At 39.0% G+C, this 19,172-nt stretch overlaps 1 protein-coding gene across 1 annotated transcript; it reads left to right on the top strand.

Moving 5' to 3' along the window:
• The first annotated feature begins 6 nt into the window (after positions 1-6).
• gdap1l1 (ganglioside induced differentiation associated protein 1-like 1) lies at positions 7-18,591 on the top strand. Its single transcript, XM_035657208.1, has 6 exons — positions 7-252; positions 6,201-6,393; positions 12,171-12,344; positions 14,810-14,904; positions 17,600-17,714; positions 17,806-18,591. Exons 1-6 carry the CDS (start codon positions 73-75, stop codon positions 18,147-18,149), a joined length of 1,101 nt encoding a protein of 366 aa, XP_035513101.1. The 5' UTR covers positions 7-72; the 3' UTR covers positions 18,150-18,591.
• Positions 18,592-19,172: the final 581 nt, after the last annotated feature.

Here is a 19,172-nt window from a genome sequence, read left to right as displayed (position 1 = left end):
CTCTCTCTCTCTCTCTCTCTCCTCTTCTCTCCCTCCTCGCTCCTCTCCTCCACACGCACAAAACGCTCTGTCATGGCGTCTTCCAACCATGTTACCCCCACCAACTGTAGCTGGTGGCCCATCTCAGCGATGGACGAGGACGGCAAAATCACAGACGGGGAGGAGTGCGAAGAGCCCACGGCGGAGCCCAAACCCTTCAATAAAGACAGGCTCGTTTTGTACCACTGGACGCAGTCTTTCACCTCCCAAAAGGTAAAAAAAAAAAAAAAAGAGCAGAGCTTGAAAATGGAGGTGGCTTCACGTCTCTTTGCATGATGCTACAGCGTGGAGGAGCCCTGTGTTTGTTTATGATCAAAGCATGTTGTGTTTTTATTGTGTGTGCATGTTTATTCCTGCACATTGCTCCGGAATATGAATATGATCCTGCAGCTGGGCAGATCTCCCGTTTGAGACGTTTAGACAAGCGCTGCTGCAGCATTGGGCTCATTTCCTCGACATATAGCCGGATTGATAGTCAATATTCTGTTGTCTTTCACTCACCACCGCATAAACCACCCTTATCTCACCACCTTCCACCTTTCATTAACACATTAAGGCTGTTCCTGTCTCTGTGGCTGGTTACAACCTATGTGCTCTGGCACATGACATCCTAAATAATTGATTAAAATGATGTGCAAAACAAACCAAAGGCCATCTTCTCCCCCTTCTGCAGCTGAATCATACCGTATGTTGTTATCGTAATGGCTTCTTTAAGTCTACCTTTGATTACCTTGGCAGACAGTCACCTGTACCTTTGCTGTGAGATGAGCATGCGTGAAGAAAGATGTTGTGTTTTAGCTATCAGAGCTATTAAAAAAAGATTAATCCACAGTGACAACAAAGCTGCAGGAAGGCTGTGTACACTTATGTATGGGCTTTACTACACAAGCATGTATATTAAAGAAACACTCCACCAATTTTACTACTTAAGTTGAGTTCACTCATCAGTTTGTGTCTTAATCTCAATCTATAAACTTCTCTGCAGTCTGAATGCATCTACAGCGTTGGGTTCATGTTATTATTAGAGCTGCAACAATTAGTCCATTCACTGATAAGTCAGTTGAAAGGAAATGAATAATAATAAGTACATTTTAAAGCAAAAATGTGAAATATGACTAAATATTTGCTGCTCTTTGCATCATACACGATAAATTAGTAATACGTTTCTGTTTTGGACTGTGGTCGAACAAAACAAGAAGTTTAAGGACGTCACTTTGGGCTCTGGGAAGTTGTGATGGGTGTGTTTGTTTTTTAAAAACATTTAATAGACTGAACTATGAATTGATAATATAATAAAAAATAAGTGTTAGTTGTAACCATTGACAGTATATAGGTTGTAACCTTATGATTACAGTGTTTGGACTATAGCTGCAATGCCTTGACTCGGCTCTTTTGTGGAGCTGTGATCTTTAAGATGCTACGATCAGTGGACTTCAATGGCGTTTGTTAAAGGTCGATAATAAACAGAATATTATATAAACAATAATATTAGATTGTTCTTTTAAGAATTTCCAACAACCCTTCTTTAGTTAATGGCATAATTACAAATATTTTACAAAATATTCGTACTAATGGAATTTGTCTCTCTGTAGACACAATCAAGTTGCATTATGGGGGAATATTAGATCCAGTGTTTATGGAGCTCGACCTATAGTAGCGAGTAAAAGTCAGGATATCTCAGCCTCTGCTGCTTCGACTTTGATCATTTTGTTTTCTCTCGTAAGTTGCCCAAATGTATGGAAGTGCAATACTAAATAGTCCCCCTCTGTGCCTTATGTGTGCACATGAATTGCACTCTTATGCTTTATTTATGTGAGTTTTAGAACTGAAACATTAAGGTGACTAATCACTTAGATCAGGGATCCACAACCTTTACTGTAAAAAGAGTTATTTCTGGCCTAAAAATATAAGAAAATCTGCTGCAAAACATATTTTATGATGATGAAATATGTTTTGAAGCAGATTTTGTAATTTATTTCCATCAAATTTTATAATAACGGTTATTATTTCAATTTTATTTCCACTTTATTTATTTCTCTCTTTATTTCTTAAAGCCACAGGGAGCCACTGAAGTGGGCTTAAAGATCTGCATTGTATCCGACCCCTAGCGTAGTCAGTCGATCAACAGAAACATTATTAGCAACTAATCAATTCTAAAGTTTTAAAGAGTCAAACATTCCCTTGTTCCAGCTTTTCAAAATAAGTGCAGATTTGTTTGAATTTTTGTTTTGGGTGAAAACAAACTGAATATCTTGACATCCTTTTGTGATGGGCATTACTTACTTTTTTTGGACATTTCGCCAATTAATCGATTCATCAAAAACAAATAAGTGGCAGATTCTGAATCGAGAATGAAAATAATCTTTAGCTCTTGTGAGCTCCACTCTGCCTTGCTTTGATCTTTCATTACACACCTTAGTATAGGATTGGTTACATTTTCTTGTTGTGAGAAGTGGCTCAATGCATATTTCCCGGCATGTACTCAGCTTTACTGTATGAACTGAAGGATGGTGTTACAGTATATCCTCCTCTCCACCGTAGACCAACAACCTTGTGCTGTTGCTCAGTCTCATGTCGGTACGTCGACTGTTGGCACACATCCACGGAGCGGTTGATTGTGCCGGTTGTCACTCAGCAGAGGGTAAACACCAGGCTCACTGTCATGATTATCACCTCAATCCTGGAGCTGGAGAGGCTGAAGTGACGCTCACTACCACTGCTGTCAAGGAACAGACTATTGGGCATGCAGCTTTAGAACAGTACACATAGATTTCAGTAAAATTGCGGCACTAAATTTGCAGAGCGATCCTGATTATATTTACTTGTACAATGGTGAATGACATTTGTTGTTATGCAAGCGGATGCGTGCTTTAAATGGTATTTTGGGGATGGCTTTTATGAGATTAAAAGGCGAAGCACTAGGTCCACTTCACCAGAATTGAACTGAATATTTTCTGCCTTAATATAACGCAAACGCTTGCGACGTGATCGTTATCTCTGCAGCACCTTGAAAGATAGTGTTATATTTAGTCGGTCTTGTGTCACTTGAAAACCCTTTCTCTAAAAATGAATCCTACTCTAAACACTTTGGCATTGAGATACTGAGCGAGTGATAATGACAAAGCAGTGACTTCTCCAGCAGATCAACAACCGATATCTCTGTGAAGACAGTATCGTCATCAGGTGTTCAGGGGGATTATTTACAGGGCTGTGTATGCCTCAGCAAGTTCTTGAGGAAAGCGGGGAGCTGTGCCATTGAGTTCCTCCTGCACAACACTTTTACCCCTCTTCTCTGTTTATGATGCTTCACGACTGCCTTAACTGCCACTGTAACCGTGCTCCCGTGGCCTGAAGTGGGTCATGTATATTCATCTGACTCACATGAGCAATGTATTGTGAACACAAGAGATATGATAAAGATAAAGACAGATGGAGCTCGATAGCCTGGAGTAACACCACATTTAGAGGCCAGCTTCACAGATCAATACAGAACTGGCACCCTTAAGGCCTGCAGGTTAGGGATTTACACCTTCAGCACACCCTCTGTGAGAGTGAAACACTCTGCTGTTCTCTGTCCGTGTAGAGGCAGAGTCCGTGTCATTTGAGAATTAGGATCTTGTGATTTCCAATGTAACTGTGCATTAATAACCAGTGGAGGAAGAAGTATTAAGGTGTTTTACTTGATAAATGTACCAATACAGCGATGTAGAAACTCTGTTACAAGAAAACGTCCTGCATTCAAGTCTACTCAAGGAAAAGTACAGAAGTATTGTCAGTAAAAGTATTAATTCTGCAGAAAAATTACAATAATGTGATATGATATATCACATTATGTTAATCCTAATGCATCAAGGTGTAAGCTGCATTTTACTGCTGTAGCTGACTTAGAGCTTTACATAGTGTAGTCCAGTGGTTTCCAATCTTCATTAAAGATCAACCTCCTTCAAACAGGAGCTGGAATAGAGGGTCAGTAGGTACTGTAGGTAGTTGGCTTGTTAGTGTCATGGATGGATTACTGGACCAGAGCCTCATTGTGAAAAGACTGTTACCATTTCTTGTTGCACCGACTACAAAGAGACACAGAATGACCACAAAGAGACGCCGCTGATTTGTATCTCTTACAGGGTGGATGTATTGTTGCATTGTCGGAAGGATGGGGGACCTTTTATATGTTTGTGTCCAGGGTCCGGTTGTCTCATAATCTGTCCCTGTGTGTAGACTGTTTGGAGTTACAAAAAGAAGCTTTTTATTGATATTATTGCATGTTAGGAGATTTACTTTATCTAGAGAAACATTCATGGTGTGGCAAGAGGGTGGCATGAAGACTGAATATGCTATATATGCTGTTTTATTTGCAAACAATCTCCATGTTTGCTTTGTAAAGCACCAAAATTAAAGATATTTGAACTCAAAAACATTAAATTACTGTGGCACAGTAACACACTGTGGTCTAATGGTGACATTAGAAATCAATAAACTGTTTTATTTCCAAATCTTTAGACATTTTTTCACTTAGTCTAAAATGTGGCCATAACAGATCATTAAATCAATTTGCTTTTTTTAAATTAATGTAATTTAATGTGTTAAAGTTGACTGCATTTGACACCAAACTGGGGCCAGGCAGCTCCATGCCACCCTCCTTCATCCAGCCGTGGATATTTAATGTTGTTTTTCTGGCATTCATTTATTACGCTGAATAAATGAATAGTGAACAATTTGTTATTGCCAAGAACCAGACTCTTAACACATTTTTACACATTTTACAAAAGGGACTCCCTTCTGTGCCTCCAAAGGGTCACAGTATAAAGAAGAAAAAGATAATTGTGATAAACAAATTTGTATTTTTCTTTCTCTTTCTCTAATTTTCGCTTTTTTGTGAGTGATTTGACTTTTACCTCCTTATTCAAATGGAACCATGTGAGGACCTAGTGGAAAAGCAAACAACTCAAGGACATCTGAAACATGACAAGGGGCCCCAGTGAGACACAGCAGACTCATTTAATCTTTAACAGCGTGTTATATTTCATGTTTTTTTTTCAAATGTAAAACCTGTTAACTAGTAACTCCAGCTGTGAGATAAATGTAGTGGAAAAAAAGCACAATAGTTCCCTCTGAAATGTAGTAAAGTAGAATTAAATGGAAAGTAAAGCACGTCAAAACTGTCCTTACAGTACTTGAGTAAATGTTCCTTTCCACCACTGTTAACAGCAAATGTAGTGGAAACATTTATTCTTCAGTAAGATTAGTTTATTTTCTGCCTCCCAAGCAGATGAACTATTTGGCATTATTACTAAGGAGTGACTAATATTATTATATAACAAACTCTCATTGCAGCAGTGTTATTGTGGGCATCACAGAGGGACCCCTCAGCAGTGTGAGACTGGGACCTGAAACATTCGACAGTTTTATATAGCAATCCTTGATTTAAACAGTGTCGAACAGTGCCGCGCTGATGGAGATGTAAAAAGTGTTTTACCTCTTTGATTTTCTTGCTGCATTCATAGATTCTTTCCTGCTGTCCGAACCAGTGGCCCCCACTATAATTACTTTGCTTGTGTTACTAAATCTCTCAGTTTTATTTCATTACACATTGTCTGGCCATGTTCAGCAAAACTCCCATTTTGCTGTTCCTCCTAAGCGGCCAAATGTAGCACTTTATACCCCAAGTGTCATCTCCTTTCATTAATCTTATTCCCACTAATAGCTCTCCGTGGACCTTGGCTTATCCTTCATCCCAAGAGCAATGGATCCCGACTGTCCTGGAAGGTTTATGCTCAAACTTGAACACGCTGTGTCTCATTATTTTGCCATACATTTCAGTTAAGCCTATTTATTCTATACAACACAAACATGACAACAGTTTAATGTCATAAACTAAGAGCCGAAGCTATTAGCCAGTCTGCTTAGCATTGTTGTTTTTGTGTTTTACCATCTGAATGATATTTTTAAAGCGACAAAATATTCCCTAGTTCAGCCTGTGCATTGTATTTATTTATATATAGGAAAAGGTGTGGTGTGTTTAGAGCTTACACAAACCTTTTTTGCCTATTTAACTCTTTTTGGGTTTGTGCAACCTGGAGTAAACGAATGCCTTCAATGTCTCATCTTCCCTGCATCAGCCAGGAGGTCATGTCATGTTTTTTTTGTGCTTATAATTGCAGGTACGTCTAGTCATTAATGAGAAGGGTCTGGTCTGTGAGGAGAGGGATGTGAGCTTGCCGCTGCAGGAGCACAAGGAGCCCTGGTTCATGAGGCTGAATCTGGGTGAGGAGGTGCCCGTCTTCCTCCACGGAGACAACATCATCAGTGACTACAACCAGATTATAGATTACCTGGAGAAAAACTTTGTGGGAGGTATGGTACAGCACATTTGACAATGCTGTTTCTCTTTCTTCTCGTCACTTTAAACTTTGATTTTAAAAGAGTGGCTAAAAGCAGATTAACCCGCTGTGGGGCCCTGTGGCAAAATGAAGTTGTTGAACCCCAGTTGAGAGCTTGCTAAAACCCCTTCTCTGCACAGCGGTTGTCCAATCGTAGCTTAGCAACTGTAACAAAAGTAGTGTGCATGGGGTTGTAGTAAAATCAATACTCTGCATTTAAAGAGTTAGTAAAGTAAAGGGTTTCTTTTTAGAAATACACAAGAGAAAATGTTTCTTCCCTGGGTCAAATGTTCAATGTATGTACCACCTACAGCTTATAGGCCACTGATGAGGGAGTAGGTTTCAGGGAGTGACCTTGAAACCTACTCCCTCAAATCTTTGGCCACAGTGGCTAAACAGATTTGAACTATTCAAACTGCATTTAAAATGTCCATCTCCCTTTGTCCTTCTGCAGTAGATCTGCCCTTACCAATGTTTTATAATGCTATATCAAGAGACACACATGCCTGGGACCATAGGACCCTGGGAGCATAGGGATGAGCCCCATATCATTACCCAGCTACATTAGTTTGTAGGGTTATATATTATGTAAAACAAAGCTGTGTTCAGGTCTATATATAATAAATCCACTGTGTAATCTTTCCGTAGGGAAAGGTATAAGTGGGAGCCTGTCTTTGATGCTATCAGAGTTTAGATGGACATTAGCTCTGTCCAGCTCTTTATTGGGATGTTTACACTCCACCATCTGTAGCCAAACTCAACATCCAAGATGTTGTTGCATTCCACAAACACATAAATTAGGCTGTGGGTCCAAAATCACTTTCTATATACTATTTACTATATAGGTCACTACTGTCCTCTATTTTGATATTTTTGAATGTCCAATTTCTAAGTATGTAAATGTATCCACTGTATAATGCCCTGAAAAATGTTCAGTGCACTTTCTTTTGTAACGTTAAAAGCATGCTGTTTAAAAATATGAACATGTATGTAAGCTAAGCAGCCAAACAGGGTTATATTAGTGTGATCTTTACCTTATTAAACTTATAATACTTTAGTTCTACACTGCAATACAAGAAAAATACTGTTTTTTAATTTATGTCTTCTACATGGATCATCAACGTTGACTTTTTGCCTTGGACATGCCGCTCTGGCTTTATCTTTCAGTATCATGTAGCCATATGTTATGTGCATATTTAAGACCCCAACAAGATTATTGTTTTAAAACAGCTGGAAACACTAAAAAATCAACTGCAGATTTAATTTTCACCAACTCTTTGATTTAACAGTAGAATAATTAGTTAGCTGGCTACAGTGGATTAAATCCACCAGCGGGAGTTGTCACTTCAGGGGGCAAAATCAATGGTTGCTGGCTAAACTTTAGAGGAAGAAGAAGAATATAAAGGCACCCAGCAGCAAATGTTTGCCCCGGGCCCCCCTGACAGGCCATTGTTTTAGTACAACCCAAATGACAACTGGAGGTTGCCTGGTTTGTCCTGTTGCCAAGGCTCCCAGTTTGAGAAGCTGGGGTAGCAAAGACAATTGGAAGCCATTTGAGGCCATCTGTCGTCCTTGTACAGTGTGTGTCAGTGTGTACTGTGCTGAGAAACTATGTAAGTCATCGCAACAATGTCTTTGCACCAATGTCACAAAGATGAACTCCTCTGATTAGATTAGATGAAATTGGAGTGGTCCCTTTGGGGAAATTTGTGTCTGCAGACACAGATACGAACCTGAGAGAGAACTTAATGAATAAAGAAGCGATTATCATTAAAACACTGAGTGCCAAAGATAAATAAGTAGCAATATCAACATGTAAAATGCGCATTGTGAGGCAGTGACGTGACTCAGATTCAGGCTTAACAGCCATGAATGTCATCCACTGCCTTTGCCAAGAGAAACACATACACTCGATCCTGTTATCCCTGTGTGTTATGTTATAGTATCTGTGGGTGGCGTGTCCTATAAATTCATCAGTTCAGACATTATGCAGTTATGTAATGTCCTGCGAGCCACAAACCAGTAAAGGCCTTAGGGATGTTGGCCAATAACTGGAGAACTCCCCTGTCTTAGTTTAGTTTGTGGTCACTTGTTCGGAGCAGCGATGCTTGAAAGCTTTGCAGAAGATCTGGTTCACTGCTTGCTCATTAATAAAAGGCTAGAAGGCAGTGAGGGACCCTGGTTTGATGCCTAGTTCTTCATTCATTTTAACTCTTTGATAGTGTTGTGTATGAAAGTAATAGCCTTAATCTCTCGGAATTTTTGATGTCGTACAAGAATCTGCCACTATAACATTAGTCAGTATTAGTCCAGAGTGTAATGAACCAGCTCGGTTGAGGTGTATTTGTTGTTTTCATTTTGGTCTGTTCGATGTTAAATGAATCCACCGCATGTTTTAAAACCAGACCTCAAGCTGCACATGCTTTTAGCCGGAAGTCAATCTGCTGGATAAGACTCACAGACATGCTTTTTCTCTGTGTGTAAATCCCTAATGAACGCTGGCAACGTGGGTTGCAGCTGGCCTGGAAAGTGCAGATGTCTCAGAAAAGAGACTCTTATACCTAGTACAGAGCAACGTAGTGCCAGCTCAAACTGCTTTATGGTGTTGTTGAGCTGCAGCAGAGCAGGGGCGAATCTGGAAAAGTACTCATGGGGTGGAAAGAGGGGAAGCTTGGAGAGGCAGAAATATATGCTGACTTAATCGCAAATAATCACGTATATCAATATTTGCTTGGAAAAGCCCCCAAATGAAGATATAAAAACATTACATTATTATGGCACATTATTACAGCATTGAATAGAAATATCTAAGGTGGCATTAAATCAATGAATTGTTTTATTTTCCAAATACAAAGCTTTTTCAAACTGAACTTAAGCTGGTCTCTTGATCTAAAATATGGCAAGAACAGATAATTTGATTTCCATTTTTTAACACGTTATGTTTTTAAATAAATCTAAATTAATGTTTTAAATTTGACACCAAAGATAGTCAGTTGGGGTGGCAGATGAGGTAGCCAGACATTTTTGTTACAGCTGCCACCCCATTACCACCCCTCTAGATCCGCCCCTGTAGCAGAGTTCACTCTCAACTGTGTGAAAACTGTGTGTCGGATGCCAACAATCAATAAATCACAGCCTCAGTTGCTCTAATATTCTTATAACGGGTGTAGTTACTGATCGAATGTTTTCACCACAGTGCTGCAGCGGACCACATAGGGGACCACTGCATGACATGCCCAGGTCGGCATGCAGGTCCCTGAGACTGATTACTCAGCTTTCTGGAGCTCTGCCAGGTGCAGCTCCACCCTCTGCAAGCCTTTGGCCCGAACATCCACAAGCAGCCAACTGACTATCTCTATTTTGTCAGCGATGCCGTCCTTGTGTTTGGTTGGCTGTGACCCTGCACAGAGATAAAAGCTCACTCTGCTCTGCTAACCTGTCGCATCCTTAATACTGAGTCTCAGCAGCAGGTCATTAAGTTGAACGTCCCTCCCAGCCATGCAGCATGCGGCCAGCTCGCTGGGTGCTAACACAAGAATTAGGACAGCAAAAATATAAAAGCTGGTTCCTCAATAATAACTGCAGGAAGTTACTCGGCCAGGCCAATAAATAGTCGGCCACACAACCTCCATGACATGACAAATTGACACTACTGGACTTTGTTTATCGTTCACATTAGTTACACAATTTATGTATTCATTAACGAGAGTTGCTGGTGGTTGCATTTCGTTACCCTCGGACAAAGGCAGGCGAGCTGTTTTCTCCTATTTCAAGTCCTTATGCTAAGCTAAGCTAACCAGCTGTTGACTTTATCGTTGCGTTTGAAGGGACCCTCAACCAATTTTACTCAACAAGATCAGATTATTAGTGATGAGGAGCATTACGTTGTTCTGGGGGAGCTTTGTTTTATAAAATGATCTCTACTGTTGTGATCAAGGTTATATAAACTACATGGTTTTAACAGAAAGCCTGTGTTACAAACTAGGTGCAAACTTTATGATGTGGAAGTTTACCAGGCAGGGATGGTCTAACAAAGTGTTGAGTTGCATTATGGGAAATGTAGCATCCAGCATTTTTGGAGCTTTTGACCTTTAGAGACAAAACGTTGGTGTATCTCGGTTCGTTCTTGTGAACACAATATATGAGGAAAGTCTTCATGGAATTTCTTAAAATTTGGCACAAACGTCCACTTGGATTCAAGGATGAACTGATTAGAATCAAAGGTCAAAGACTTAATACGGTAATTATGACAGAATGTCACACAAATATCTAATAGGATAACGTGATGAAGTGATTTTATGTCCAAAAGGTCAAAGGTCAACTGCACTGTCACCGTGTACATGTTAACGAGCTGCAAAAACCCTCTCATGGCTGTTATAAAACGCCATAACTCAATAGAGATTGTGACCATATTTCACATTAGGTTGGATTCTGAATTGGTGACACTGATCTTGGGGGTCCACCTTGAAACTAACTGTATAGATCTTCTGTACTGCTGTGTTGAAGATGTGTGTGAAAGGAATTTGTAACTTCTTTGCAGCAGCATCCATATTTGAAGTTCTATGAATGTTCTCTCAGAATCAGCTTTACTGGCCAAGCATGTGAACACATACGAGGAATGTGACTCATGCTTCTCGCAATGAGCTTACACGCTAATGGACAACAACAACAAGTTTTATTTATACTGTATATCCCCATATGACAGAATCTGGGCTTCAGAATCTGTACAGCAAACGACATCTTCTATTCTCAGACTCTCGACTCGAATGAGAAAAAAATACAGATGTTGCTTGTGCAGAATAGACCAACATTTCATACAATTATGATTACAAAATTGCAGATATATTGTAAATGTATATAAATAATGGATCCAGGAAGACAATGAGCAACCCCAGGTGTTCCCAAACAGATCTGAACCAGACGACCACCACTCCACCATCAAGACCTGGAAGAGGACAGATCACAGAGACTCAAAGCTCAAGCACATCATTCACACAGGTAGTAAGAAAAGAGGGAGAAAGAAACGAAGATGCACAAAAGGAGAGCGAGAGGCAAAAGGAGAGGCCAAAGCTAGTGGAGAATTAAGATCCACAACCAAACATCTGGAATGTACATCTGTATGCATGAGGCGGTAATTGTAGTTCTGTCTAAACTGTGTGGAAATACAACACTAAAGCCCTGCTGAGTACTGCATGAGTGAGAGTGAGTGAGAGTGGTATTCATTTACTCATCTAACAAAGCAAATAAGCTCATTTTGATTTTTTCCTTAAATCTGAACAACAGCAGGTAAATAGAACGGATCAGGCCAGTAGGGGATCGGTGCCACAAGCTTACAGTGGTGCCTAATTAACCTGTGTGTTTAATGAAACTGTGGTATATTGTGTGTTTTTATTCATCTGGATTGTCCTTGAATTTCATCTCATGGGGTTGCACTGTGTTTTTGGCTTAAACACGTTTACTTTCCCACTCAGTATGAATTCTCAGGAGCTTGTTAGTCTGCAGGAGATTCTTCTTTCAGATTGCTCCGCTATTGTTTAAATGTCAGGCTTTGTGAAGTGTGACCAGTGGCGTGTTACAGAGAGCGAGGGGTGTCATCTGTTACCAGGTTTCCATTCTGCATCTGACAGCTGAAGCACTGAGAGTTATATTATTTTTATATTATAAAAGCAAGTTTAATAACAGTTCATTAGGTGTTCTGGGAAATTCATGTGTCTGTATTCCTGTTTTTAACATCGGTGTCTCGCCCTGCAGAGACGGTGGCTCAGCTGATTCCTGATGCAGATTCGCCTCTCCACGAACGTGTGCAGCAGTACCGTCAGCTACTGGATGGTCTGCCCATGGACGCTTACACACACGGATGCATCCTCCATCCAGAGCTCACCACAGACTCTATGATCCCAAAGTACGCCACCGCAGAAATACGTAGTAAGTGAAGCCAGCTCGCCTTATTGTGTAGGCATGATTGTTTATAACTTTGCATTAATTACAACAAGAACACTGTGGAATATGTATATGTATGTATGAATGTATATATATACACATATTCCACGGTATACTGTGATAAAATAAATAAAACCAGTAATAATTACAGTAATAAAAAAAGGGTATTATGGCTAATCAAAGTATGTTTTAGTAGAATTTAAAGAAAAAGTTCAACATTTTGGGACATGTTTTTATTTGCTTTCTTGGAGTCTCAAACATCCCAGTCTTACACTTCAGTTTTTTAACAGATTAAACAAGATACTACTTGAGTTTTAGAGGCGGTGAAATGTGGTTTTTCCTGTTTCCAGTCTTTATACTAAGCCAAGCTAACTGGCTGCTGGCTGTAGCTTCATATTTACAGAACACGTTTGAATCTTTTCTTACTCTAAAGAAAGCAAATAATCATATTTCCCAAAGGCCATTGACCACAATTACTTTATAAAATGTTACTGACTCAGGCAGTCTCTAGGGTTTTAAGACCCTGTAACAAACACCTCTGTTATACCTCTGCCCTATGATCTCAAACAAGGCACAGCGAGGCCATAAAGAAACAAATATCTAAAGTAGCTTTCCATGAGGTGCCAAATCAAACAGCTTTTAAGCTTTCGCAGTTACTGAGAGTTTATCCTTCACAAACCATTGCTCCTAGAAAGACCCACGCTATAAAGACAGATGATTGTCCACAGAGTCAGACCTCTGCAGAAACCACTCAAGTGTGTATAACACACACACAAATGCACACCGTGTTTACAGAATCACCACGTATTGTGCATTGATGCAGCTTGATTTCATGTGACAGTGTGTTCTGCTGCATTTCACAGTGCATGTTCACACACGCTTAATACTCTGAGTGGAAACGTGTGTCTGCAGGTGTGTTAGCAATATGCTTAACCTCTTAGCATTTCAGACATTTTATTCAAGTAACTTTATTGGACAACGATAACTACATAAAGTATAACATTTATTTATAGAATGTGTAGATTGACAAGATAAAAAGTTGATGCTATTTTAGTTTTTTGCCTCATTTTCACTGTGTGTTTCTACTTTTGGATGCATATTATAAATAGATTTGAGTGTTTTGAACTCACTAATCTGAACATTTACAAGCTCTCGAGGTTGAATCAGCTTCAACTTTGGGACCAACTACCGTCCCAAAGCAAAAACAACAGACAGGCATTATGAATGCAAATCTATTCATCTTCCTTGCACCATTTCCCACATCATCGGCAAACAAATCCCTGTTTTTATGTGCGCAGCGTGATTAGCATACTGTGTAATTTGATGCTACTCAATACCAAAAATCCCTTAGTGCAGCACACTGTAGTGATGCCAGATTTATACATCCCAACAGCTGATATCAGGCCTCCTGGTCTGGACTGTTAGTGCTGTTCAGCCTGATTAAAGCATCACTGGTGTTTGTGTGTAGTTATCCACTCATGTTGTTTTTTATATAAAGACTATTTTTCACTCTGGGTATTAAAAACAGTCTGATTCTGAGTCCGGGTCAAATTTGAAACCTTAAATAATTTTTTTCTGTTTCAGACTAAAAGAACCCACACTGAAATGTTTTAATAGTTCTGGGTTCATCTTTTGGTATTTTGTTTATTTCTTTAGATTAATGTGAATATGTAAAAAAAAAATCATTCATATTTGCTGTGCAGTGACAATAAATAGAGATGATAAATAATAAAATGAAAAATGTAAAATATATATGGGTGGATTTTGTCATTAAAGTATGAGACTAAAGGCTAATTAATTTCCTACAACAACTGGGCACTATAGTTTTTAGCAAACTTTAGTTCAACAGGAGGACATTGGTTGGGCACTAATTTCAGTAGCGGATTAATACACAAAGTTGCTCTAGTGAGTATTTAAGGCAGCAGGACGATGTATGTGCTCCATCATAATAAAGGAATATGTCAGCCAGTGCAACAATGTGGTTCACTGATGTGTTTTTAATAGTTTTTGAACAGTTTTTAATAGTTTTTGAACAACATTGGAGCTCTGAGGCACTGAGGAAGCAGATATACATCAGGACAATCAACTGACAACACGAGTGTCTCCCGCTGCCCTCAAGCGACCCTGAAGGGAGACCAGATGAGAATAAAGCTCTCTGGACAGTCAGATAACTGCTCAGAGGATTAAACACACGATACCTAAAGTGTGCAAAATAGGACAGAAACACTGTTCTTTAAAAATGTAGTAAATGTCTAATAATATACAATAATATCTGCAGTTTAAGACTAGTTTGCCCACTGACTATATGCACGTATCTCCTAAGCAACACAATCTATAGGTCTGTTATAAGATTTCATAGATTTTACACCGCAGGCTAGAAAACCTGACTACTATAACTTTTTCATTCAAGACACTATGTCTGTTTCCTTTGTGTGTGTGTGTGTCTTCAGGACATCTGGCCAATGCTGCGACGGAGCTGATGAAGTTGGATCATGAGGAGCCTCAGCTGACAGAACCGTACCTGTCCAAGCAGAAGAAGCTCATGGTGAGTTTACCTGTACATTTATTCATGAATTACAGTTTTATCTTAATTTATGCATTACTAATGATGGAATCAAGGTATTTTAATGGGATTTAAGTAAAAGATTAATAGATAAATAAATGGACTGTGATAAGGTATTTTTAATGGATTAGTTTGAGAGTTTAAGGCCTTTTTAAGGGTTAAAATTTGCCAAATAACATAAAACCAACCCATAATTTATACTTTAAAGGCGATGTTTCAAATTAGGGGAAAATTCTGGGAACTCTAAGGGATTTATCACTTACAATTCCTTTAATCTACATAGAAAACCCATTCAAAACACCTTAACATATTACAGTCCATCAATAAAACCATTAATTACACCCGAATGTGGGATGAATAGCTAAAATAGCAAGAATTGAGGTCCTTTTAAGGCACAAGTTAAGACAAACCTGCAGTATTGTTTTCATAAATATCCTTAATATTTAACAGTCCATTACTGTAACCCAAACCAGGACTTATATATCATTAATCTGCACCTGGAGATATCCCACACCCATGAACTGTAAACTGGAGCACAGAAATATAATAGAGACATTATTTTGACAGCTCTGCGATAAACAGACCCACCACAAGTTAAACTGGTGTTTATTAGGGTTCAACACTCTGACAGATATTATTTCATTTTCCAAATTGTCTTGACCACATAATTGAATTTCCAGCTCTGTAGCTGAGGGAAATTTCATCATGACCAGCCTTCAGCAGTTTCCTCTCATTACGCTACTCTGTACTCTGTACGTTTGACCTAAATACAGTTCATATTCCTTGGAGAAAGTGTCCAGGTGTACTGACTCCGTTTGCATCTGTTACAAAGACATATTTGACCATTTTACATCCTGCTAATAGCGGAAAATGTGAACACCCTGCACACGATGACGGGCTGAAAAAACACCAAGTAGACAGCAACGGCTGTTCCACCGGCGTTATGAACATGTGAGGTTTTGAATCAATGAGACATCAGTGTGTGTCATGTCAGTTGTTTAGCCACACTAGCAAAGTGGTGCTAGGAATGACAGTGTGTTGATTGGTTGGTTGGTCTGTCCACAGTTTTGGCCCACACTGAAATATCTCAACACCAATGAGGCAGATTAAGACAAAATGTATTAAAAAAGACATTTATGATCATCAGGGGGTGAATCGTAGTGATATTGGTGATCACCTGACTTCTTCTCTCGCGCCATCTTGAGGTTAATATTTGTGGTTTTGAGTATATGACATTCATGTTCCCCTAAAATTGTCGGGTTCTGCCAGTGCCTTCAAATACTGGCACTAATTTCTCTAATACTTTATTAACATTCACATTAGACTGAGCTGTACTTTGTGTTTAGTGCTAATTAGAAAATAAAATGGCCCAGTTCTAATGTCTCCCCCTACACGCTCACAGATTATGTTGTGTGTTCATGTTAAGTCTGCGAGGCCTCAGGAGTGTCTCTACTGTGAAATCAACAAAGTGTTTGAAGCTGCTCTGATGTTTTGAGCTCTTTCTGCACACTTTCCATAAGTCTTTGCTTATGGGAAAAACCCACAATGCCCACAGTGTTGTGTGAACTTAAAACGACAAAGACAGTGGAATTACACATGGAAGGAGTCAGCAGAAAGATATTTATTTTTAATTATTTTAATTAGACATATTGCCAACCTGGACTTTGTATGTGCAGTTGTTTGTCTTATGATGATAAAACTAAGTTACATCGTTCATTAAAGTCTGTGATAGTCCAGGACTTAGGGGGGATATTACAACTGGGCCCATGTTAAACATTACCTGCTAAACATGAGCCAGTGATGTGGCTGTAACACTTCAGTTATTCTCAACATTTACAATCTAACATGGGGCAAAATGACTTTACATGCAAGGGCTGTCAATGGGAATGTAACGATATATCGCAAGCAGTGTTGAGTCATTACTAGTAATAATGTTACCAGTAATTATATTACTTTCCCCATTAACTAGTAGTCTGACAAACTATTAATACATTTAAGTAATAATATTACAGTTAGCCCCCAAAAAATAACAAGTTACAACATTCCTTTTGTTGTCTCCCCCTACGAATTTGAAATCCAACAATCACATCCTTGGATTCATTTTTGTAATCGTGTAGGAAAGTAGTTTGAAAGATGGAAACACTTATTCGCATTACTTTGATTTTACAAACAAAACTGTATTTTAATCTTGTCGCGATACAAATATGTGATGATTCAGATTGATGGGATGAAAAATGAATGTGTGAATGAATTATGATACTCTTTTTAAACAACAGAGGGTGCTATGTACTTTTGACTTTGCTTGTTCGACGTTCTACGTCACTTACGTCAGTAGCTGTATCAAGACAAAAAGACAAGTTTCATTTTTACAAAGAAAAGAAAATATGGATTGTTTTGCACAGTTTATACCTTACGTTAGAAAAAAAATAATGAAAAAATAATTTGATAAAGAAAATATATTTTAAAGATTTTTGTCAGTAAATAAATTAATCTTTTTCAGTTATAATTTGTCTTCAATCTCATTTTGTTAAACCAAAAATTATCACTTTTCTTAAAGCACTACAGTCCATATTTAACATTGTTATTTTACTTTGTGATGATAAGAATTTATAACAATGCGTTCTGGTTTGCCTTTTATACTGCTAAAGTATTTATTTGTCTTTAAAATGATCGTCAGGCAAAAATCTTGGACCACGATAATGTGAATTACCTGAAGAAAATTCTGGGAGAGTTAGCCATGGTTCTAGATCAAGTGGAGGCTGAACTGGAAAAAAGAAAACTAGAGTATCAAGGTATGTCAATACCATTACCATCTTCTATCATAACGGCACCAAAAACATTTTCCAAAGATTACCAAATAATGAAAATGTCATTCCCTTGCAGGTCAGAAATGTGAGTTGTGGCTATGTGGACCTGAATTTACACTAGCTGATGTCTGCCTCGGAGCCTTGTTGCACAGGCTCAAGTTCTTGGGACTTTCTAAGAAATACTGGGAGGACGGCAGCCGACCCAACCTGCAGTCCTTTTTTGTGCGTGTGCAAAAACGCTACGCTTTCCGCAAGGTCTTGGGCGACATCCACACGACCCTTCTGTCGGCGGTCCTACCCAACGCCTTCCGGATGGTAAAAAAGAAGCCGCCGTCCTTCTTTGGGGCCTCTTTTCTCATGGGCTCGCTGGGAGGGATGGGCTACTTTGCCTACTGGTATTTAAAAAAGAAATACATGTAGTGAATGCCCTCTTGTTGTGTTAAATGTCTGTGTAATTGTGTGATGTTTCAACTTTTCTGTAATGTTTTATGACTGCAGGAAAACATAATGAATCTATATAGAGAACACTATTACTTATGGGTGAACAAAGAATATTAAAACATTCCATAATAAGAAATTCTTGACAGCACATTTTCTGGTAATCAAGGCCTTCATCGAGTTTAATTTGTGGTAACTCGCCGCTCTTGTGCCGGCGAGTCCTTGTTTAACTTTTGTTGGAGGCATGCATCGGGTCCACTTATACTGAAAAAGTAGAGACCCAGAGAAAATGTTAAACACAGTAACACCAACAGGGGTTAACTGACCTTCGCATGCCACTATTATAGCCATTACTCATGCTCTTCACTCCTCCATCAGCCTGAGGTTTAACCAGTAAAAACCACAGGGAATTGTACATGACAAATACTTTCTGATAAGTGCTGTGCTGCCAGAAACTGCCACATGAAATGATGAAAGGATGGAGGCAAACTTTAAGGGAATAGCTCAACATTTAGTTTATTCACTTTCATTCAGGAGAGGTGTTGAGATCAATACCAGTCTTTACGCTCATATCCCACCACCAAGGATATGAGCGTAAAGACTGGAAACAGGGGTAAAAAGCCAACATGGCACTGTCCAAAGATTAATAAATCTGCCTACAAGCACCTCTAACGCTTACTAATCAACCTGTATATTTACCTATTTCATTTGTTTAATTCGTACCAAAAAAAGCATAAAAGTTAGTATTTGTGGATGCTGGTTGGCTGATTTTGTCACCTTTGGATGCAGCCAGGATAGCTGTTTCCTAGCCCCGGTTAATGCTTCTCATGTCTTCATTTTCAAGTCACAGCTTCCAATTTTAAGAAAAAATATATACGTTACCCAGAAACCCAGAGGGTTGTTTAACAGTTACTGCTGTTCTGTAGGTCTGTATGCTAAATATGAAGCTAGATCTAGCAGCCGGTTAGCGTAGCTTAACTGGAAACAAGGGGAAACAGAAGGCCC

This window comes from Morone saxatilis, unplaced genomic scaffold (assembly GCF_004916995.1).
Source record: "Morone saxatilis isolate NCDOM2014 unplaced genomic scaffold, NCSU_SB_2.0 Contig15, whole genome shotgun sequence".
Lineage (NCBI taxonomy): Eukaryota > Metazoa > Chordata > Actinopteri > Moronidae > Morone > Morone saxatilis.
This window is presented reverse-complemented; position numbering and strand designations above follow the sequence as displayed.

Bases quoted from the DNA above. Each gene is read 5' to 3' on its own strand.
- gdap1l1 (XM_035657208.1), top strand. From the start codon at position 73: ATGGCGTCTTCCAACCATGTTACCCCCACCAACTGTAGCTGGTGGCCC. The intron at 12,345-14,809 runs GTAAGTGAAGCC...GTGTGTCTTCAG, and splicing joins CGCCACCGCAGAAATACGTA to GACATCTGGCCAATGCTGCG. The intron at 17,715-17,805 runs GTATGTCAATAC...ATTCCCTTGCAG, and splicing joins AAGAAAACTAGAGTATCAAG to GTCAGAAATGTGAGTTGTGG.